Genomic DNA, 15,244 nt, shown 5'->3' with positions numbered 1-15,244 from the left:
ACCTTAACAATCGTGTAGTAATTTGCTGAACACAATCAACACACTTTAGCAACTGCATAGCAATGCGTTAAACTTTAGGAAAACCTTACAGAAATTCCTTAAAACTGACAAGCGAAACAAGATTCATTCACATTGTTTCCAGAAAATGTAAAAATCTAGCCATTTTTGTAGTCAAATCTTGTTGTAATTGTAAAAATCTGTCATTTGTTTTGGGTGACTGTGGCTAATATAAGGTTAGCATAGTTTTATTGTTGCAATAACCAGAATAAGTTTGGTATTTTGGTTGGAGCCTTAGTTATCATGGTGGTTTTTGAAAAGGAAGCTAAACTGGCAGGGATTGTTTAAAAAATGAAAAATAAGAAACTGAAGTTATATTTGTCTTTATGTGAATTCCCTGTGACAAATAAAAAGCTGTTTTCCCTCAGACCACAGCTATGTAACACTTCCCATGCATTTACCTCACAAAATGTCTTTTGAATATTGTTTTTGTTTGTGCCTTTCTTACAAACAATTCAAAGCCATCACAAGCTTCAGCTGTGACGCTATCAGTGCATTCAGCAGGATTCTTTTGTAAGGTGGTTATTCAGTCAGTATGTGCGAGTTTAGCATTGTCTTCTGCCAATTCACACCTGTTTAAGAGTGATTGGAATAAATCTCCGGCCTCCTCAAAAGCTGTCAGTGGACCAAAAATAGCACCTGATATCAGTCTGACTCAAAGAAAAAAAAAAGCTTTTTGTCTTCGGGTAACACTTCGGTGAAATTTATGAGAAGGCTCACTCAGCCTTACGTCCGTCTGCTGTCTCTCTGAATGACTGTGTGGGCTAGTGTTGTGTGTCACCGCTGTGAACAAAAGCCTCTTTATTGTCCCACAGCCCGGTTTCCTAAAGAACGGTTTGGTGGGCAGTTTGAGATGATGCCAGCTCCTTTTGACCGATATCTGCTGCCGTTCTCACACAGATCTTGAGACTCTTGACAAGTCTTTCTCACAGTCAGGGGACAATTCTCGTTCTGTCAGCATCGCAGACAGTCGTTGCCCCTCTTTATTCTGCAGACCTGGCCAATAGCCAGTAGGGTTTGAAGCGTAATTAGGCCCCTTGTCTTCAGGGTCGAGGAGGACGATGATGATAAAGATGATGTAGCTGCTTCGGCATGTGCTTGCAGGGGGAACGAGGACTCTCCTCGTCTCACAGTAGCTTGTTATCTGGCCTTGAGTTGCTCTGGGTGAAAACTTGCTGGCAAAGGGCCCTCTTGACAAAGTTTGCAGAAATTCTGGGCCCTGGTCGAGAGTCATGGGACTTGACTTGACCAAGTCAGCAAAATTACTTAATTTATTTGGAAACCCAGGGCACTTGGTTGTGTGAAGTCCTGAGTTTGCTTTTTTTATTGCATGCTATTTTAATTTTGAAGGTGATGCTTGTGTTTTTTAATAAAAAATAAATTATAATAAAAAATAAAAAAATTAAAAAACCTTTTGCTATTCAAGTCCAGTGTGCAGAAGGGTGATGCTTGATTTATTAGTAAAGAGATGAGATTTCCAACTTCTTAAATAAAATATATATGCAGTAAAGCAGTTCATTAAAACAGAGTACTGGATTACCGCTGTTTCAGTTTTCACATTTGTTTAAATGGTACTTATTTTCTTTTTTGTAATTATGAAATTAAAAAGTAATTTACTAGCAAACTTCTGAGTGGAAATATTTTTTAAATATTTATAATATTTTCATAATATTATGTATAATATATCTTAACGTGCATTTCTTTTTTCTTTTTTCTTCCTCTTAATGCATGTTGTTAAATGTAGAAAATGTCCCACATTTTTGGATGGAGCCAAAAATACTATATAACTATTTTATCGCACATAGAAAAATATAATATTATATAAAATAGTTTTTTTTTTTTAATATAGTAAAGTATTAATTTTTTTCTAGCCACATTTTCAATTTCATAAATATAAAGATCATCAAAAATGGTTGATTTAATATTATTTTATATATATATGTAATGCCCCAGGTGATTCACATCAAATCCATTTATGATATATTTTTTATTTTTTTATGTAGCCATATTTTTGAAGGTTGTTTAGCATGTTCTAAATGATGCAAAAGTTTTTTGTGTGTTCTATTAAAATAAAAAACAGTGGATTACAAAAAAAGAACTCACTTCTGCACTCGCGCGCTGTTTTCTCCACACACACACAAAGCGCATGCACAAAAGCTGCCTCTTATATATGCAAACACTGGACTGAGCTCACTTTCTCACATTCTTACACATTCGAATGGACAAATAAACAGAATTATCAAAACATCTCATAAATACAACCGGTTATGTCTTAAGAATGTTGAGAAAGAAAACAAGGGTGTAGGCTTAGGTTAACAATATTATCAGTAGGGATGCACCGGAATGAAAATTATTTTCCGAAGACAAAACCAAACAAAAAGAATCACTGGGCCGAATACCGAACACGTTTTTTTTTTTGGTATTTTGCCAAAAAAAAATTCACCATTGCATAAATTGAATAGCCAAACATTTTTTTTTACTGTTTTGTCTTGCTTTTCATAGAAAAAAATCAATTACAAAACAACAAATGTAAAAATATTTAACACTTTTTTTTTTTTAACATTTTTTACATTCTAGCAGACACTATACCAACAAAGCACAATTTAGCTTAAAATTAATAAGTTCGTTTTTTTTGGCCATCAGACCCCCTTCTTGAATCAGGCATTTATTATTTTTTACTGTACAATTAAAAGCAGCCTTGCCGAGAAGAGACTTCTTAGATTCTTCTTAGATTCTTACATTAGAAAATATTACACATCCTAATTTGAATACTGAATATAGCCTAATAAATGTATTAACAGAGTTGTTGTAATGATTATTATCATTATTATTGTCTTACTTTTTATTATATTTTACAGAACAACAGTAAAATTACAATACTAACATTTCTGAATGTTGATAGAGTTCTTGCTTTTTCGCAACTTTTATTTTGGTGGAACCCTGAAGGAAGACCTCAATGCTTCTTTTTGTTGACAATAGCAGATTTATAAATAAGTCTCTTTAGGAATATGTCGTACATGCGATACAGTACTAAACAGTCTCACGCTGTTGGTGCTTGTTGTGATTTTTGTGTCTTTCTCAGACAGTTTAAATGCTTCCACACTTCCACTCACTTTTCGCTGGTTTCTATTTGATCGCATCACGTCATTGTATGGTACATTTTATTAAGAGCTTTTTTTGCTATTTTCAGCCGAATAATTTTGGTTGCCGAACATTCTGTGCATCCCTAATTATCAGATATCGCAATATTTTTTTTAAGGCTATTATCGCTAAGATATTTTTGACATATCGCCCAGCCCTAAAACAGACACCCAAGTCAGTATGTTCAATGCTGTATTTTCACTTTATCTTATGTAATAAGAAGTTTGCTTATTATTCTTGGCATTTGTTCAAATATCTAATTTCATGTTGTTTTCTCCTCCTTAGTAGAGTTTGTAATGCTATTTTTGGCTGTGACCTCATTGGGCTGGTGAATGGCAGTAGATGACCGGGCTAGTCTCTGATAGGACAGATAAAACCTTATCAGATAAGCCCCTTCTGAGATATTTCCAACTGTGTGTCAGCTTCCGTCCCATTATCAACTACTGACTGAGTTTTAGCACGCCAACATCTCCAGCTTTTAGTAAGAATTTGTTGCAGTGAATCCCAAAGATTGGTTTGATACCTGTATAGGTTAACAGGGAAAGTGTTTGAATAAAGATGCTGGAGTAGCTACTGTGCTGGAAGCAAAACACGAGTGTGCACTGCTAGATTTTCACAAAGAGGTCCAACCTTGGTCAGACAGTTTCCACAGGAAACGTGTGTTTACTTTAGGAATTCCAGTGCTTTATAGCATCGCTGCTTGAATTTCATTTTTCATTAGTTTTAGTTCAAACACTTTCTGACTTTTTATTAATGTTTCTGCCAATCTGTTTTGTTAATTTGTTTATTTGCACAAACCCCTAACCCTAAATACACTATTAGAGGCTTAACTCATCCCGCCTTCTGAAGCTGATCCAAGAATGCGCCGCCGTGTTCGGAAGCTGTCCAGGTCGCTCCTCTTACTCACATTTCACTGCTGCTACTCACATTTCACTGCTGGGTATATATGCTCTATATAATCATGTATGTGACGAATAAAAATCTTGAATGATACTACTGCCAAAAAAAAACAACAACAACAATAAAACACCCTCATAGACTTTCATTACTGTTTGAAAGTTTGAGGTTTATAATTATTCTTTTTTAATGTTTGAAGATTTCTTATGCTCATGTAGACAGCATTTATTTGATCAAAAATACAGTGAAAACAGTAATATTGTGATAGGCTACAAATGCAATTTAATTTAAAATAGCTGTTTTCTATTTGAATAGGTTTTAAAATGTTATTTATTCCTGTGAAAACCTGAATTTTCAGCATCATTACTCATGTCTTCAGTGTCACATGATCCTTCAGAAATCATTCTAATATGCTGATTTTCTGCTTAAGGAACATTTATTATTATTATCAATGTTGCAAACAGTTGTGCTGCTTAATATGTCTGTGAAATTTTTTTTTTGTCAGGATTTTTTGAGCTATTGTTCTTGTTTTTGGCTTTACATGACATGAAATAATAAAAAGAAATTTATTAAGAAGCAGTTCCACATTTCCACTTATTCTTCATTCGTAATAGATGAATTATTTCTGTACAGCTGTTCCATCCATAACCGCAGGACCGTTTTCTGAATGGCAAAGGCTCCACTGTTTTACATCTGCAGCACAAAAGAAAAGGGAAAAAAAACATCAAAAAGAAAAATGTACTGTCATACAGAATCATCTTTTTGAGAGAGATCCCAGGGGCCTCGTATTTCAAGGAAATTGTGCTCATTCACAGAATAATGTAGCTCTTTATTACACATCTTTGTCCGGATGAAAAGAATTTGATTTCAACCACCAAATCTCCATAGTTCCTGAAACATGTGTTCAGTTAGATCGTGCTGTCCTCGTGTCGAGGAAATGTAATTAGGCCACGGCCATTATCTCCCTTAACTTGTCTAGTAACTTGTGTAGTAACTTTCCCACGCTTTAGCATCAGGACTTGCAGTGTCTTAGAATTTCCTCTCTTCGCTTTACAAATCCGAGCGTAGCCAACGTTGGAAACTTGGCTTGCTATGTACTTAAATGCCAAAGGAACATTTTATTTCTGAACTTCATAAGACATTCAACTTAAAAGAAAAAGGACAAGTAGTTTTTTATTTTATTTTATTTTATTAATATTATTATTATTTTTTTAATAATTTTATTAAGATTCAGGCCATGTCCTAAGAGTTGCAGTTTGATGTAATACACATTTTTTTTTTTTTTTTTTACCTCAGGTTCGACAGATCCATCTGCGCTGGGTTTTATCATCTCTCCATGGTCGCTGCTGCTCATGCCTTCTGGAAACATCTCTTTCACAGATGAAAATGTCACACAGAAGGATCTGCGGGCTTTCACTCCTCCAGAGATGCTGGAGGGTCTCAACCTCTCCTCGCTTTCTGATATGGAAAAGGTACCTTTTGGATTGTGAAAGACACTTGTTGGGCATGTTTTTTTTTTCTGTTTAAAAATTACTTGTCTTTTTTATTTCATGGCTTCTGGTACCAATTCACAAATAGTGAATGCTTTTAATTATTAAAAAGCAGGACTTGTTTTCATTTTAAAAAACCCTTTTATCAGTGAATTTCAGAACTCTTTCACATGTCTTTTACTTAGAGAAAATCAAAACTTTGTTTTTCATTGTCGGACAAAAAAGGAAAACTTTGACTTTTTTTCTTTTACATTTTGCACATGGGTTTTATCTCTTAAGTCATGTTGCCAGTAGCTTCTGTGTACACATGACATTGTTAGAAAGAAATTGATACACCACTACAGTCTCAAGACATGATTATTTGCAGAGAAGTCAGAGGATCTTGTGCATTCTTTGGCACACTCTTGGATATTTTGTTCCCAAAGCTGTTCTTTAGCAGGAAGAACAGACAGAAGAACTAGACAGGGAAGAAACACAAAACTATGCAGATGTGCTATATAAAGTTTAATACTGATTAATGCCTAAAAAATACTCTGGGTAGCAAATGCTTCTGAAGATAAGTTTGTGTGCAACAATGCGTCAGAATGAGGCTGTCAGTTGTTGTACAGTTTTATTATGTGGGCTAAAACATGGGCTAAAATGCTCCATAGTCAGATGTTGTCTCTGTTTCTTTTTCAACTTTTAGATGCACATGTATTCACTTGGCATGACGTTGTTTTGGGGTGCAGACTATGAGATTCCACAGAGCCAGGTGAGACTTAGACATTTAATATTTGATTCCTGTTAATGTACTTCATTTAATGTAAAAATAAAAAATAAAAATTACAATAGTTAAAATCAAATTGATTTGAACATTTTAACCCTGGATTGGTATGTACTGTGTATTTTCCACATGTTAACCTCAGTCTAAGAATAGAGTCATTTCATTCTTTTGTCCCATTGCAACATGATTTTAAATTGAGTAAATAAATTATTTTGGCCCAGGACTTGTGACAAATATAGCTTCTAGATAATTCACTGGTCACTGTTTTTAGCCAATGAAACTAGGAGAACATCTGAACACTGTCCTGCTCAACATGTGTGATGACTCCACGCTCACCCGACTGTCCGTACGGTCGGCTCTGGACACCTGCAGCGCTCACATCCGTAACTCCAACTGTGACCCTTCGTTTTCATACGTCAGGAAGCTGGTGAGGCTCGTTCTTGGCAGTCTCTCTCAGGTACATGTCTATGCATTTCTTTCAACATTTTGTTAGTGTTTCAACAATTTTTGGTTCATTTAAAGTTATGAATATAAGAAGAGATTCCGTTAGAGTCGTTAGAATGATTTAAACCTGAGTTTAAGAAAACAGTACATACATACAGGAATATAGCAGTCATGTTATTGTTTTCTGTTGCAAAGGCAACTTTATATTAGCCACAGTATTTTACTTTGTTTTAAAGCTCATTGTAAGTGTATATATAACATTTAAAAAAAAAAAAAAAAATTTAGTTTTTTATTTTAATTTATTTAGTTTTTTGTTTATTTGATTTGATCTGTTTTGTTTTGGAATCAGCTTTAATTCATAACAGGTTCTTGATTCCCACCTCTAATTTTGTTAGTTGATCACATCCAAGTACTACCGATTCCGCATTAACAATATGTGTGAACTTACTGTTCCTATTAACTGACTTGCCTGCGCAGTCCAGCCATATAAAACAGCTTTCAATTAAAAACATAGTTAACAGTCCTTCCTGTGCTTGTTTTCTCATGTTTGATGTCACATCCTGTTCCTCAGCTGCACACTCCCCAGTAGTTTAATTGCACAGCAATACAGAAAGAGCATATTGCTAGGAACAGATGTGTTTCTGCTCTTATTTTCTGCTCTGTGTGTCTTTTTCCACACTGGGGAGGTAAATGTGAAGTGGTCCGGTAGGGATGCCGTCTTCTAATTACTGTTGATTAATCCTGAGAGTGGCTGCTTGGGTCTGTTCTCCTGTGAGCAGCCCTCCTGAGATTGTTTTTCTCAGTCTACATGTCTTCCATTATGTTTGTTTTTTCATCCTCAGGCAAACCTGATTTAGTTACAAACTTTATTCAAAATATGTTCTGACTTGGTTTAAGAGCATAGATCAGGCTTTCTTTAAGTCCTCTAAGAGTATGAAATCCATTTTCCCCAACACACCATTTTATTTTTTCCCAAAGTCTATTTAAATTTTTACCCAACTTTCCAGTGTGTAATAATAATGATAATGATAATAATGGTGATGATGATGATGATGATAATAGTAATAATAATATTATTATTATTATTATTGTTATTATTATTCAAAATTTATCTTTTTTGTAGCTGATATGATTTGGGTGGCTTGTAGAGAAAATTTCATAAAGTAAACTACCCCTCATTAAGATAGTAAGATAGCAATACAGTAAAAACTGTAATAATGGGAAATATTATTGCAATTTAGAATAACTGTTTTCTATTTTAATATGTTTTAAAATGTAATGAATTTTTAGCATCATTACTCCAGCCTTCAGTGTCACATGATCCTTCAGAAATCATAATATGCTGAGCTGCTGCTCAAGAAATATAATTTTTTAATCAGTTTGGAAACCAGTTGTATGTTTAATATTTTTGTGGAAATTGATAATTTTTTTCATTATTATTTAATAAATAGAAAGTTCAAAAGAAGCAGCATTTTATTTTAAATAAAATCGTATTTGTAATATTTATATTTTATTAAAATATATATATATATATATATTTTTTTTTCAAATTCAGTATAATTTGCTTTCATTTAATCTCATGTTTTGATAAAAGTGAATGGTTATTTTTTTTATTTCTTTCTCATTTTTGTGCATGTGTTTTCTTTTAGCTGGATGGTCTGTTGTCTCAAAGTGAAAGGGAGTCACTTCCAGAGAGAAGCAAAGAGATTCGTGAACGTCTGCGAGGAAAAGGCCTTCCAGCAGGTAATACACACCAGATCCCTTTTGTAAAAAATACATCTACTGCTTATTTTATATGAAAATGAAGATGTGGTTTCATCCCAACCTTATTAAACATGTACGCAATTGCTTTCTACTTCTCTCTTACTTTCACCCACACACACATGCACACCCAAACACAGGCATGTCATTACACGCTCACACTCCTGATCTTCCAGTCTTCTTTTGCATCAACCACATATTGGAGTTGCTGGTAATAAATTATGATATTTTGATTGTAATCACAGCTCACACTTTCTAAAAAACTCTGACTGATTGTTTTAATACCGTGAAGGTCTGTGCTTCATGCTGACTCATCACACAGCATTTATCCAGTTAAGAGGAAGTGATTCAGAATGTAAACAAAGCAGGGCTTGGTTCTGACATGACGTGGCTTTAGCCCTTCAGGAGCTGCTGCTTATCAAAACAGCAGGATAAAAGAGAGACAAGCCAGAACAGCACCAGCACTAGAAGTGCCAATCTGAAAGTAAAGATTGGTGGAATTTCCAGCTAATCTTAAGATAGCAGATAGAAGGTTCTGGGGAATTTTGTTCTTTATTTATTTATTTTTAGATAAATAGTGCTTCTGGAGAAATTTGTTTTCCCAAATTATTTTATGATATTGACCAGCATACTGTTTATCGCATACAGCAAAGTGTGTGTATATAATATGAGCAAAGAAATTGATACATTTATTAAGCAAGGACACATTATATTTTGAGCTTTCTAGTTCAAAGAATTAGATTAAAAATAGATTTAATGAAAGATTAAGAAAGATTTAATTAAAAAAGTCTCAAGATGATGATAATTGATAAGAAATGTTTCTTGAGTAATGATGCTGAAAATTCAGCTATGCGTCACAATAATGAATAAAATGTTAAAATATATTAAATAAGAAAATAAATAAAGAAATATAATATAATAGTAAGTAATAATATTTTAAAGATAATATAAATGAATTATATATTATTAAATAGTTTTGCAAAGTAGTGTTATTTTAGCAATATTTTGTAATAATTTTAAAATAAATGTTGATTAAAAAAGTACTGCCTTTTTAGAAATCTTACCAACTTTTGAATGAAACAGGGAAAAACATGGTGTACAATTGAAGAAAAAAAAGCAGTTTTTAACAATTTGCATTGCTTGTAAATTTCACAGTTTATTACAAAGGCACAGCAAGTAACTCCTTGACTTCAATTTAAAATTTCATTTCAAAATGGTATGTAATGCAGTATATACCGTATAGTATGCAGCTGGCAGCATGTTATCATATTCTAGTCCACACTAACATCTCTTGGCCTTCTGTTTTTCTCGTCTCTCCTTCTGACTTTTTATGCTTTTTAGTTTAATGATGTGCCAAACAAAGATTTTTTTTCTCCTTTTCTTGTCATCTTTTCTATCCCCTTCTTCTCTGTTCCTCTTCCCAACTTTCCAACTCCCTTATTGCATTCGCTGTCCATCTGTCTTCTGTCTGTCTCTCACTCCTCCTCGTCCTCTCTCTGTGCATAGACAAGAGTTTGAATCGAATCTAGACAAGCACATCCCATCACCACAAACCAAAACCAGAGGGTTTCATTTTGGAAAAGATGAGCAAATCTTCCCAGTGGCTTCAGCGGTGCTGAAGCACAAACACGACCGGACAGTTATGTAACTGAGGCATGGCATTGATCAGCAATAGATATTTCCCAGGGTTTTTTTTACTGTGTGTTCTGTAGGGTGTTTTGTTTTCATGCTGTTGTCTCTGACCACACATCAGGGCCATGATGTGAGAAACAAGCCAGCCTAGATGGTGACTCACTTCACGCTGGTTTATTTTTGGCTTTACAGATGTCATGAAACCTCAGCAGTAAAGTAATAACTGTGGTTTAGACTGTGTCATTGTTCTCATTTCGCAAATTGAATGTTTGTTGACGTTCTCAGAGTATATGTGCTCACATTAGAAGTAGCTTCAGGAGAAAAGTACCTGCAGCAATGCTAATCTTGCTTAGCTAATCCATAACAGCACTGTAGAACAATTGCATTGTATCTGTTTAAGGTTGGTCAAAATAAGAGTGTAAAAGTTTGAATTTCAGTGTAAGTTGTCCTTATGTGGCTTTTTGAGAGTACTTTACACTGTTTCATTAGCATCTTGGTTTTTTGCAAGTAAAAGCACTGCTAGCCTGATGCAGTTAACATTGTGCTATTACTAGCTGCAACTGGTTTGGTGGTATAATTTTCTGGTTTATTTTTAGGTGATGTTTAGCCTGTTGGCAGCTTACCTTATTAGCATAATTTCTTTAGCGTATAACGAGCTACAACAACATATCATTCTTAATTAGCAAAACTAATGTCGCATCACATAATGTTTATGCAGGGGATCTTCTATCTATGTTGCTGAAGAAAAAAGAATAAATGAATAAATAAATACAATAAAAAGCTTCAGTGTGAGTAAAGTTTTCTTTATTATTTTTCTTTATATTATATTAATTACGTTATTTTTAATATCATGTTTATATACATTTATATATTTTTAATATGTTTATTATTATTATATTATGATTATATGTTTTTTATTTAAAAATGTGCATGAAATGAAAATTCCCACTTTTTACCTGTTTTCTAAATGCATATTATAGATATTATTAACAACACACAACATCCTCCTATTATTTTTTTTATTTTTGTTTATTTATTTATTTTTTACCTCCTATTGTTTAATTAAAATTTCAGTGATGACATATAAATACACGTTATAGATTTATTTTGAACAATTCATCCATGCATGTGTTTTTTTTATTTCTTTTGTTTCTCTATTATTTATTTATTTATTTATTTATTTATTTATTTTTTACTTCCTACTGTTTAATTTCAATTTCAGTGATACAGGACTTCTCCAGCCATTTAGTTAGTTTCAATCCTGCCCCAGAAATCTCGCATTCATCTTCACTTTTGAACTAAATTCCCACATCTCGACATCCAATCAACAACTGATGAATAGAACAAAGTCCCTGTTCTACATTTAGTCTTTTTTGATAATCTGCTTTGTTAGAAATATGGAAGAAAAATCACAATTATAAGACCTTATAGACCAGCGAGATGTTGAACTAAATATGGCAAGACTCTTGTATCTAATTTTCAGACGGTTTTATATTCTGTTTGGTGACTGGTATCCTTCCAGCGTCATGGGTTTTGAAGTGTCTAGGTCAGTGTGTAATGACTTTAACATGCCTCTCTTCGTTAACCGCTTGACATCACCCCAGCTCTGTCTTTGCTTCTACGATATACTAAGCTTTTTATGAAACATGAGAGAAAAGGCCTCTTGTTGAGCCATTCAAAGCTCAAACGGTTCCCTAAGAGAGAAGCATCTGGAACATCCATGTCTTCCTGATTGACAGGGCTGGAACTGGTGTGGCTAACGAGCGTGTCGCTGGAAGCTCGGGGGGCAATCAGACAGGCTTTAGAGGAGCTCGTAACCACTAGAAGGCCACCATTGTTCCTTCTGTTCTTTCAGCCAATTAGGACCCATTTTAATCTCGCAAAAAAAAAAAAAAAAAAATAAAAACTCTCACAAAAAAAGCAACACCTCAACATATAATTATGTCCTTCAATAGATTCTTATTTGTCTTTGCAAGTTGATGTATATTTAACTTTTATGACCAATTTGGTTGTAGTCATATATAGCCAGACGTTTCACTGTCACAAGTCTGGACATTGTAGATTACAATGGCCAAGAACTACCCAGACATGTAAAATGACCAATAACCACAATAATAAATGTTGGGTGAATCTCACAAAGTGGGTCAAATAAAAGATGTTCCAGTCATGTTTCACAAAAAAAAAAAAAAAGTATATATTTTTGTGCTACTTTTATGCTGATTTTAGGTATATAATGTATATAACAACATTACTGTTTTACATAATGAGAATCATAAAAGTAATGGAAACAGAAGTAAAATTCCTGAAAACTTAACGGTGTAAAAAAAAAAAAAAAAAAAAAAAACCTTAAACATTATAACAAAAAATGTTTTCTCTTTTCCTATTACTGTTAAACATTCCTGTTTAAATTTTTGGGGTCAGCAAGATACTTTTAATAATTTTTTTAATAAATAGATACTTTTTTTTCTGGATCCTAAAAAATATTATGGTTTCACAAAAATATTAAGCATCACAACTTTTTTTCTCCATTGATATTAGTAAGAAGTGGTTCCTGATCAGCGAATTAGCTTATTAAAAGGATTATGCATCTTTATACTTTTGCAAGTTCTTGATATTGAACCCTTTGTTGTCTTTCTTTCCCAATTAGGCCGTAGTGCTGCCCATCGTGTGCTGGAGCGTTACAGAGCCCGAACCCAGGAGCAGGCACAACTGAACCGTGGACTCAGTCGCTCTATGGGCGCTCTTCCCATCCAGGACCTTGTCAGAGCGGATGAGGGTCTCAGTTCGTACCCCCCTTCAGAGGACCACGCTGGGTCCGAATCCTCTGCTGAACTTTACCATCAACGCCAACAGCAACAGCTGCAGCTGCAACAGCGCGGCCGACCCCTGGAGGTGAACCAGCATTCACACCCCCATCAGAGAAACAAAAGCTGGGCCTCCTCAGCAGACCTGGCCTGCCTTGACCCGGATATGCTCCGCTTCGGGGCCCTGGAAGACGCACGCAGGGGCAGCAGCGCCCTGAGCACCCACTCGGCTGGCCGACACAAGTCGTCTTCCAAGTCCAGGGACTCCCGGTACGCAGACTTTGGCAGCCTAGATGTCAGGAAGGCCCATCACCATTCGAGTCAGTCCGTCGGCTCGCCCTTCAGCAGCGCTTACGACCGCATCAGAGAGAAGCACAAGAAACTGCAAGCGCTCAAACAGGCCATGGATGGTGAGTCACCTGTATGTTCCTTTAGTGAGGCTGAGGGGATGTAGTCTTATATAACCTGGTTTCCTTACAATCGCTGAAGTCTGCACATTCTAGATTATTATGGCCAAGAACTGTCCGTTTTCAGGAATTTAAAATGACCAGTCACTGTTTGGGGTGAGTTTATTTGGAATGGTTAAATCCACAAATAATAAACAGTGGGTGAATCTCAAGATACCTGTCAGTAAAATGTTCCAGTCATGTTTTACGAAAAATACCTTTTGCATAAACAAAATGAAGCCAGTTTATAATATATTTCAAATTGTGGCATTATTGTAATGACATATATTTTCCTCCAATTATCATTAACTTTACATTAACATTAACTCATTTTTTTTTCAGTTTTATTTATACATACATTTATACAAACATATTTATATATACATGGTAGTATTTTTGTACTACTTAACTGCTGATTGTAGATATTAAAATAATTGTATGACATAAAAAATTCTGTTTTACACAATGAGAATACTAATCGAAAATAATTGCAATAGTAAAAGTAAAGTTCTTAAATGCATAAAAATAGAGAGAATTAGGACATATTTTATGTCTGAAAATATAAGTAAATTATTGTTTTTCACCCTCATACACTGCTGTTCAAAAGTCTGTAGTCAGTATATTTTTTATTTTAAAATGTAGGTTTTTTTTTTCAAAGAAATTAATGCTTTTTGGAAAAAAAAGAAAAGAACAATATATTTATATTTATATATGTGTGTGTGTTTAGTGCAGTTTCCACTAAAATATTAAGCAGGACAACTGTTGCCAACAATGTTTATAAGAAGAAATGTTTCTGAGCAGAAAATAAACGGAATGTTTTCTGAAAGATTGTACATTTAAAAATACATAAAAATAGAAATAAGTTTAAATTATTGTATTTTACAGTATTACTGTATTTTTGAATAAAATAATGGCAGGCTTTGGAAGTGTAAAAGACTTCTTAGAAAGCATTAAAAAAGTATTGATCAGTAATGTACATGTAGGCTTTATTTTATGTGTTTTTTTTTGTTTTTTTTTTAATCTTGAGGTTAAATGTGACCCGGTCATTTCTTGTCAGGCTTTGTGAGAATCACTTCAATGTGTAAAAAACACACTGAGGAAAATACAAACGATGTCTGTGGCTCTGTAAATTAGCAGAAATGTTTTCAGAGATTTTGTGATCATGAAATCTAAATCCAGGATAAATTGTTCCTCAGGCTCACTCTATCAACAAGACTTTGTTTGTTGTGAGTTGTGCAAAGCTATAGTTGTCAGAATGGAACTGGTGATTTGAGCCTTTTTTGTGTACAGTATGAATCAGATGCTCAGTCTGCTCTGCCTGACTGAACTAGAGCTGATGTAATTGTAATTGGTGTTTGTAATCAAAAGGTTGCAGCGAAACATTTAACCCTGTGTTGCTCAACAACCTGTAAGTTAACAGTGGTGACGTCAAGAGAAGTTACAGAAACTAATCGTACCAGTTTCGGTCATGTGGCAATAAGTGTTCAATTCTGCAGGCTTCAAGCCAAATGCTAAATCTAAGTTGATGTGACAGATTTAACTAGCCTGTTTAACAGTGGTTAAAACCACATTGTATTCATAAAAGCTACTGATTGTGACTCAACTAAAATCCAGTTCCCATCAGAAGATACAGCAGCAGCCATGAATCGTGTGTGTTTGTGTTTCAAATGAACTTCTGGCTCTTCTGGTGCTTTGAGTTCCTGTGCAGTAACAGTCATGCATCTGGCGGCACGCAGAGCTGAGGTGTCTGTGTGTGGTGGGAGGGAACGCAGGGTTATGAATGGGTTTTGCGTGGCTTTTGCGCGTGCG

General features: G+C 34.5%; 1 protein-coding gene across 9 annotated transcripts in view; it reads left to right on the top strand.

Annotated features, from left to right (window-relative positions):
- LOC109045119 (tyrosine-protein phosphatase non-receptor type 13-like) overlaps positions 1-15,244 on the top strand; it is a 70,363-nt gene that overhangs the window by 12,956 nt on the left and 42,163 nt on the right. For all 9 annotated transcript variants that reach the window (XM_042748280.1, XM_042748276.1, XM_042748273.1 and 6 more), the window contains exons 3-7: positions 5,392-5,567; positions 6,271-6,336; positions 6,620-6,805; positions 8,442-8,535; positions 12,833-13,399. In XM_042748280.1, coding sequence (XP_042604214.1) covers positions 5,392-5,567; positions 6,271-6,336; positions 6,620-6,805; positions 8,442-8,535; positions 12,833-13,399 — 1,089 coding nt within the window. The remainder of the gene's footprint in view (positions 1-5,391; positions 5,568-6,270; positions 6,337-6,619; positions 6,806-8,441; positions 8,536-12,832; positions 13,400-15,244) is intronic.

Source organism: Cyprinus carpio, chromosome B21 (genome assembly GCF_018340385.1).
Source record: "Cyprinus carpio isolate SPL01 chromosome B21, ASM1834038v1, whole genome shotgun sequence".
In the NCBI taxonomy this organism is placed as follows: domain Eukaryota; kingdom Metazoa; phylum Chordata; class Actinopteri; order Cypriniformes; family Cyprinidae; genus Cyprinus; species Cyprinus carpio.
Note: the sequence above shows the minus strand (reverse complement) of the source record. Positions and strands in the feature narration are given on the sequence as shown.